The sequence below is a fragment of the Centroberyx affinis genome, unplaced genomic scaffold (genome assembly GCF_046629955.1).
Source record: "Centroberyx affinis isolate AG114_WGS23_722 - 3 ecotype Tasmania unplaced genomic scaffold, CSIRO-AGI_Caff_v1 ptg003188l_1, whole genome shotgun sequence".
Classification (NCBI taxonomy): Eukaryota; Metazoa; Chordata; class Actinopteri; order Beryciformes; family Berycidae; genus Centroberyx; species Centroberyx affinis.
This window is the reverse complement of record NW_027281231.1, coordinates 126,679-135,556: the sequence shown is the minus strand read 5'-3', so window position 1 is coordinate 135,556 and position 8,878 is coordinate 126,679. Positions and strand designations below refer to the sequence as shown.

At 46.7% G+C, this 8,878-nt stretch overlaps 1 protein-coding gene across 1 annotated transcript; it reads left to right on the top strand.

Annotated features, from left to right (window-relative positions):
• Positions 1–234: 234 nt before the first annotated feature.
• LOC139659996 (junctional cadherin 5-associated protein) lies at positions 235–8,253 on the top strand. The gene is made up of 3 exons (XM_071538036.1): positions 235–560; positions 3,159–7,051; positions 8,219–8,253. Exons 1-3 carry the CDS (start codon positions 235–237, stop codon positions 8,251–8,253), a joined length of 4,254 nt encoding a protein of 1,417 aa, XP_071394137.1.
• The last annotated feature ends 625 nt before the right edge of the window (positions 8,254–8,878 follow it).

The window sequence follows — 8,878 nt, the reverse complement described above, 5'->3', positions numbered from 1 at the left end:
TAACACAAATATGTGTTTTTTGACACCAGACACACTGATGTGTTGAAAATGACACACCCGTTTTAAGAGAGCATGAAGAAATAATCTGTCCAAATGTTACCTGTTCCCTCCCCTGTGCTCCCCTCAGTGATGGCCTCTGCTGAGCAACCGTGCTCCAGCCTCCACCAGCAGCACTGCGCATAAGGCAACACACACACCTTTGCCCTCCTGCCCAGAAGCGAGAGAGACACCACCATGTACAGCGTGGAGGACCTCCTGATTTCGCATGGATATAAACTGCCCAAGAGCGGCCCTCCGTCTGCCACGCCTTATGACAAGCGCCCCGCTGATTGCCAGCGCGAACTCGTGGACAACAGGGCCGGCCGCGGGACGCTGAACGGGTACGAGGCGGACCGGGGGACATCTATCACCGGCATCTACGGCAGCAGGCAGGCTCTGGTGAAGGGCTACCCCGCCACAGACAACGAGAGCGGGGAAAGGAACCAAAGGAGAAAAGAAGCCGGCAGCGGTAACCTAGGTGACGCTCAGCCCTTGGGTGATTCTCTCGCCACAGATAGTGGGTGAGTTTTTTTCCCTCTCTTTTGCGATCCCCCACACCCCATACCTTCCCTTTTTTTCCTCTCCCCCCACCCCTCCCTCACTGGGGCCCTTCGGTATTGCATGCAAAGCCGAGTCTGCACTGCGCAGGGTTTTTTTTTTTTCCTCCTCTTCCCTTTCCCCTCCTTCCAGAGCTGCAGAACACCGTGGCTGCAGCAGCACCACTGCCTTATCTTATGTTGGGATATGAGGAATTATGAAAGGTGCCTTTGCGCACATTTGGCTTGTTTACATGCCTGTACCGAAAGGTGGCTCGTCTCTCTGTGGAGCCCACCCTTGCAGCAGTATCGTCTCTACAGCCTCCACCAGGCAGGCAGGCAGATGTAAACAGCAGCACTAGACAGCGAGCGAGCTGAGGAGGACTGAACATGCCTCAAGACAGGCGCGTAATCACTCCACTGTAAACACTGGCACACTGAATCACGCCCAGCACGTGCTCTGTGATGTAAGCATGTTGCTGGGCAAGTGTGCACAGCGCGGCTCCCCTCAGCCATACAGTAGCATATGCTGCTGAGGATGATCCATTGACTTCGCTGCTTAAATGAATGAGTCCAGTGACTAACGCACTGATTTTGCCAGTTCAGTTCAGTGCAGATATGAGTGGATCATTTGAAAGGTTAACTGTAATTGATTCATTTTTGATTTCTTCTTCTTTTATTTTTTAAATTGGACTGCATATTTTGTTCATTTTGATTATTATTTCTGTTTTTTCTGTCAGGGAAGGGACCGCTAACTGCATATCACCAACCTTGGATGGCAGTTTCATAAATATGAATCATGCCTTGAGAAAATACCACAATTAATTTCTTTTTTCTTATTTGAAAGATCTGAAGGTTGCATTTTGTAAATGATAATTTCATGAATTCTAACCAGGATTTGAAAGCCACGCCCCCTCACTCCATTGCAATGGCGTCCATCACTGCCTGTCATCAGGGCAACTTAAAACACGCCTGGATGTGACTGACGACCTGGAGATATTCAGGGGCATCGCAATGTTTCCTCTGGATTCACTCAGCAGTGCTGCTCCACCACTGCAAGAAAATTACCACCACTACTCAAGCAAATGAGAAAATTTAAATTACAGTGTAATTTAACAAAATTCCCCTCTTGAACACAAAGACGTGAAGCTCTGATGTTTAGACTTAATGTTTCTATTACGATTAAGTATCCTAAGAAAATAATTTTTAGCTTTATCTTGGACCTAAACAGAGACAAATGTGGAACCAAAACTAAAATTACCCCCAGGCTTCACAGCTACATGACATTACAGCGGAACCACTGGCATGAACATGCCAGGAGTCACACGTCACACAGTTGGCATCTGATGTTAGTTTCAAATTATTTCAGTATTTTAGATATCACATATCTGCTTTAGCAGGGCAATCAACAAGACCCTCTAGGCTTTTAATGCTCAATTTTGTCTTGAAAATTCCTCTTGAAATATGTTTTTTTCTTATATACTGAAGACGACTACTTTGATGGTTTATAATTTATAGCTAGGTTATAGTTCTTAAAAGACTTCATGTAGAGATTGATCTTTCTAATTCAGTTATGAGATAAATTAAACAGAGGGCATTGGAAAGAACTCGTTCTTCTGTTGCGTCACTTTACTTAATGGGAAGTCAAACTTGTAAACAAAGCCAATTTTTGCTTAGACTTTAAGAGCCACCGCCGCTGTCCAGATGACCAGCTTTCAGAATAAGGTCAGCACAATTTAATATGCAGATCATATTGCAGTAGCCGCACAATTTCATGGTGTCTTCAAGGGACTTGGGAGCCGCTGACTTAAGCACTTCCGTCTCATATGTGCTGGCCCGCCTCTATTAGGTTGTGTTGGAAAGACTAATTCCTCTATATACTCAAAACACAGGCTTTATACTGGGACAGACATACCACTTCTAAAATGTCACAATTATCAATATCAATATCATCAAACCTCAATACGGCATTGCTGGTTTTATATTATCAGAGAAATATGAGATTAATATGAGATGATGAATATGAAAAATGAGATAATGCTCACTCACTTTTTCATTCATTTTATTTTGTTTTGAGGATTCAGATATTTAGTCTTACATAAACAATCTGTTAATTGCAGATTGTTTAATATATTACAAGCTTAAAGATTATCACACAAGATACCCTAAATACAGTGTGGCTATTCAGGACATCTGCACAAAACCCATTCACTAATTACCTCTCCAGCTTTTTGTATTGAAACTTGTTTGATTGTATTTAAAAATAGAAACATTTAAAAATATATATATATATGATTGAGAATACATTATTGTGTCTACCAGACCTGGATCAAATAGTATTTGCAAATAATTCTCAGTGTTTGTTTTAACCTATATGGAGTACCAGTGAGCTATCAAAAGTGTATGAAATTGACTTTCAAATTCTCTCCTGTGTTTGTGTAAACCTTCTGATGATGGCAACTAAGTAGACTCAAACAAACAATAAAAAGTGTTTGCAAGTGCTTGTTAACATAGCTCTAGAGTCCACCTCATTCTCCCTCTTTATGACTCTGTTGGTAACACTGAGCTTTTCTGTCCTCCTAGGTTCTACGATGTTCCTAGTTTGACTTATTCAGAGCCGCTGAGCCATGAAGAAAGGGACGTCTCCTACTGGAGGAGGCGAGGCCAGGACTTCAGCGTCCTCCTGGACTATGCTGATGGCAGGGAGCTGAGGGCCTCTGCTGGCGCATGGAGGCCGCAGGCCCTAATTGCAGCAGAAGAACACAGGGCAGAGAGGCAAGCGCAGCAGCTATGGGAGGACATTTCCTGGCTGAGGGACCCGGATGCGGGCCCTGGTCAGCTAAGGGTGACCGGGGAGAGGAAGTGCCAGAGCCTGGGCACAGAGGAGTGGAAGCCTGCTGTGGGCCTGGGAAGGCAGCTGTCTGACGGGGAAGGGGACAGGTGGGCTCTGGATCAGCACCGCCTGAGGACTCCTGAGGGCTCTTTCCACCCCAGAACTAAAGCAAAGTCCCAGTCTCTCCCCCGAGTTTTGTCGCCTGATGGAACTGAACGCAAAGATGTACTTCCATCCAGGCCAAGCTTACCCGATAGACAGAGAGTGAGCAGCACTGTCTTCTCTGGGCCTTATAGTAGGTATATCTATAGCGGTGGCAGGGACCGGTGGGGCAGGAACGCCTGGCCAAGCAGCCATGTTGCACTTTTACCAAAGCCCAGGTTCAGCAGGCCTTTAAAGCCTCCGTCATATGAGATTCACCAGCAGACTAGGGGTAGCGCAGAAATGCTCGCTATAGACCAGGGTGCCAAACAAAAAGACAGGCCTATCTATTATCCAAGGGGTGGGGATCTGAGACAAGACTATTTCGCACAACACTCTGCCATCTTTGGTATGGAGCCCCCTGGCTACATCCCACCCCCATCTTATAGAAGAGCCCCACCCCCAAGAGTAGTTCCAATCAACCGCAATGAAATGGCAAACTTAAGATGGAGGGCGGAGACTCTGCATATTCCCAGCTCAGACGCTGGAAGGTGGTTTTGTAGACAGGCAGGTTCATGGCTGGAACATTATGGAGATCGAGCTGCGTCCTATCGGAAACAGGTACATTCTGGATACGAAGAACATCCAGGTCATGCCCGTTATTTACCTATTGAAGACCCAAGAGTGAGACAAATCTCAGGAGGGCCTGGCGGAAATTCTCTCACTGACTCGGACAAGATCATCATCAACAAAGAGATTCCCTGCGCTAAGGTTTTAGGACAATCTACACATGATAGTGCCTTTCCCCCCCAACAGGGGCTAGCTCTCAATACCGACAGCCGCAAAACATCTCTCAATGACAACGACAGCAGTAATCGATGGTCCAACAGGGGAATAAACAAAGGAAGTGACAGTGTAGCTCCTGAACAAAGCCGTAGTCAGTTTTTTCCTTCATCTATTCTGGGTAAACCACCTCCTCCCCCATGCAAGCCGGCTGAACAGGGTGTGTCTGAAACTGTGACAGAAGTAAAAAAGGTGGAGCAGCCTGAACCACCAGAGAAAGACAAATCCAAGAATCTAAAAAAGAAACTTAGTGAGACAATATTTTGTTTGGTGTCTGTCCCTGTTACTCCGCAGCTCAGTGGGACATCACGTGACCAGAATAATAATAATGAGAAGCCACCAGACCGAGCGGACAGTCCTAGTGAGAACAAAACTGGCCACTTAACAAACCAAAGTCTCCAAAGCACATCTTCAGCTGAGGCTGAGCTGCAAGCACTAACCGGTAGCATAGCGAGCAGCAAAACAAGCAGCAGAGCGAGCAGCAAAGTGGTGAGAAAATTACCCTGTAGACCCCCTAAGATAAACCATTACAAGGAGCTGAAATTGTCGGGATCCTGGCCTGCAAACCAGTATCGAGACCAGGAGACACAAACTAGCCCAGAGGCCCGAAAACCTGCCCCTCCGGGGCCTGAAAACAAGGAAGCACAACAAGACCCTGTCCCCCAAGGCACTGATGTCCCCCCCGATGGCAGCGGTGTGGTAAATACTGCCTTCAGTTTTCCTATAAAGGGGGTGAAGAGCCTGAAACTGTCCAGCAACAGCGCCTTCTCCCTGACCGCCACTTTCTCCAACCAGCTGAACAAGAGCACAGCTCAGCCGCCAGCAGCACCACCCTCAGGAAATGTGGAGGAGGCCAAACCAGCAGCAAGCAGTGGACAGGAGGCATTTGGACAGTTCCTGCTGAAACCGGCCAGCCAGCGACCGTGGGATGCTGTCAAAGAGCTGGAGACCATCAACAAAGAACTCCAGGATCAGCAGCAGCAGAGCAGCAAACAGCCCAGCGTTGACAAGTGCATCGAGGACCTCAACGAGGCCTACAAAGACATCTTGGAGCTAGGCACTGCCAGCAATAAAGTCCCCAATGGTTCTGTGCAAATCCCTGAGCGTATCAAGATCCGATTGACGTCAGAACCCCTCAACAAGCCCAGCAGCCTTAGGCGCAGTGCAGTAAGCTGGTCTGTTGACCCAGAGTACAGGGAGGTTAAGAGCGCCTTCTCCAGACCTGCAACTAAGTCGGTAACTTTCAGCAAGCAGCTTAGGGAGGAGCTCCCCGTCCCACCTCGGGAGACGGGCTTCAGAGAATACAGGGTTGTCTCGCATCTTTCGCGCAGGCGGAGCAGCGATGGCAGGACAGTCAAACTAGACCTGCCCGATGAGCCTATCGAGACACCAATTTGTGACTTTAGCCCAACAACGCACACCACAGCAGCTGAGGTGCCCTGGGCAGATAGGCAGCCCATGCAGGACGCCTCCACACTTACCAGTCCTCCTGATTATGAGGACATATGCCAGACTTTGCGTCAGTCTAGAGACTCAACGGATGTCAATAAAGTGTCCGCAGGCAATTCCAAACCTAATGACGCAGAGCCTCCTCAAGATCTCGGTGTTGAATCAGAGGAGGAGTGCCCCATTTGTAAACGAGAGCTCGAGAATCAGATGAGACAGGGTCCATTGCCTCCACTCCACGAGGAGAACAGCTCGGACAGCTCGGCCAATCAGAACGGCAGTCCACCACAATGTGCTGGGTTGGAAAGCCCAGCCGAGGATACAAAAACGGAGCCCAATGAGTCTGGTTTGAATCAGTCAGGGTCTGACCTGTGTGCTGAAATGAGGGAGCAGCATTCATTGACAGAGGACAATGTGGAAGGGGGTGAGAAAACAGACAATGCTCAGGCAGAAGACCTAAACAATCCATGTGCGATTAAGCCTGCTGAGAGCATAGCAGAGAATGACTCTACAGAGAATGGGGCAGCCAGTATATTAGCGATTGACGTGCCTGCAGACTCCCAAGTCACAGGGGAACAGAGTGTTAGTGAACCAGTAACCAAGAAAGTGGAAGCAGGAGATAGGGAAGCCATTACAGGAGATACACCTGAAGGCAGTGCAGACAAACAGACAGCTGAAGTGAAAGATGAGTGTGAGGGACAAGACTCCCAGTGTACGACGCCTGACAATAGGCAGGAGCAAGAGAAGAAGCCATTTGCCGTCCCAGAGCATAGAGTTGTTCTGCGGACCCATCTGGGGCGAGACCACCCAGCGTTACCGGAGTTTCCGCCAGATAGACTGCCGCTTTCAGTTCCCCCAAACCCAGACCGCAGGCTGTCTCTTAGCTTGGAGGGGGAGAGGAGGAGCAGGGGCCCCTCCCACCGCATAGAAGCCCTGCAGGACAAGCTGGCTGCCTCACCAAGCCGGGTGGCAATTGAGCGCCTGGCACGGATGAAAGAGGTGGACGTTGTGTCTCGTATAAGGCGCCTCAGCCTCAGGAGTACTGACTCTGGGGATGGGGAGGCAGAGGTAGAGGGGGAGGCCAAGGGTGGGCAGGCGGAGGAGCCCCCTCCTGCTCCCCAGGGAGGAAAGGAGGAGGATCAAGAGGTCACCCAATCTCAGCAGGTCTCTGAAGAGACAGTGTTGCAAGATGAGGAGGCATCATCTGTCTCAGGTAAGAGAAGATAAAATAACGCAGGATGAAACTTTAATGATCCCCATGGGAAAACTGGTTAACAGTGTTAGTCTAGTTTATAGGACAATGTTTAAAGCATTAAAAAAATAGCTGCATCTCAAGTCCTTTGAGACATGCTTTTGATAAAGGGCTATATAAATAAATGAACTTGACTTGACTCAAAATGATCCAGGATAGCATTAAAAGTAAAGGACTTATTCCCTTGTGCTTCTTGGTCTTAAGGACCACAAAGATTGAGTAGTCAAAAAGAAAAAATGAGATTAAAATAATTTAAAATAATTGTTTATTGCATCCAATAATTTGTTTTTCCCTATCCACAAGTTTACTGTGCATGCTTCACTATGACTACACATTAAACTATGAGTGAATGTGACAATGCCATTTAAATGCTGACAAATCTCAAAAACTCAAATTTGAACTAATTGCTGGGTTTGGAAAACACAACATTTATAAACTTATGAAATGACAGATATGAAATGACAGACAAGGCTTCCTTGGTAAATTGATTGACTCTCTCATAGTATATATGGGGGAATTCCACCAAAATTTAGCTTTAGGTTGTTATTCTGCAAAGGAGACATCAAATTGCATTGCCAGAAATGGCTGGAACAATATTTTATGGACAGTCACTTTATTTATCTTATATTAAACATTTAAAATTCTGAAAAAAGTTGTAGTTTAATATAGCTACAGGTGCAAAACTATACATAAAATTGTCTTTATAGGATTGCATTTTTCCTTTATCTTGAGAGCTCATAACTCACAACTCATCAAAACTGAGAGAAACTGTTATCAGTAGTCCTTGCTTTTAACGATTTCTCCACAAGATGGTGTCATTGCCCAAAGATAGAACAAGCCTCCACCCTCCTCAGTGAACTGAAAATGCATTGAATATATCATTGATATTTGTTTTACAGGACTAGCAAATAAAAAAGAATGGGCAGCACTGAAAAATGAATTAACTCTTTATTCAGCTGTCACAATTCAATAATTTTTTGATATACCTCGATGACCTCAACCTGCCTTTATTTGGCTTATGATTTGAGTACATCAAGCCTCTATTTGTAGAGCTAATTTATTACCGTAATAGATAAAGATTTAGAAGCCGCTTTCTCTGAATGAATGTTTTTCCTCTTTATGTCCCAGAACCCTATGACCCCAGCCGAGTGGAGAAAGTGTAGAAAGACTGCGTCCATCATCTCCATCTGAGGTTTTTAGCTCCAACACTGTGACCTGGCTGCCTACTAGAATGCCTTCATCTCATCCTGACACTGAAATGGCCTTCTTGTCCGACAAGAGCATTGTGTACACCCTCACCCTCGGCGCCGCGTTGACTACTAAGAGTGCTGTTCCACTGCCAAAGGGAGGTGCCCCGTCAACTTGGGGGGCAACTTCCACCCCACGACCCCCTCCCCCAACCCCAACCCCCCCACCCCACCCCGCCAAACCGGCTTCCCACCACCCCATTTGCCCCATTCCCCCCATTCCCCAAACCCATCCTCTTATAGGGTTTCTACTAGTTAGTCTTCTTGTAGCGGCTTGTCCTTTCTATTCTATCCTCCCTATGCTTTTCTCATTGGCAGACATTATGCAATTCTGTCGTGCATACTAGAACTTCTAAAAATGTCCATAGTGAATACAGTCGAGTCATTCTCCGCATACCGAGCGAATCTGTTTGTTTACGGGCGAGCTGTTAAGGATATGAATGTAAGCGCTTATGTTTTACTTAACGTAGACATAGGAGAGTTATTGTCGCAAAGCTGTTCTGTTGCATTCAAACTACACCAAAATTAACTGCGTTTTTGA

Coding starts and splice junctions, on each gene's coding strand:
- LOC139659996 (XM_071538036.1), top strand. CDS start 235: ATGTACAGCGTGGAGGACCTCCTGATTTCGCATGGATATAAACTGCCC. Junction 561..3,158: donor TCTCTCGCCACAGATAGTGG/GTGAGTTTTTTT, acceptor CTGTCCTCCTAG/GTTCTACGATGTTCCTAGTT. Junction 7,052..8,218: donor GGAGGCATCATCTGTCTCAG/GTAAGAGAAGAT, acceptor TTTATGTCCCAG/AACCCTATGACCCCAGCCGA.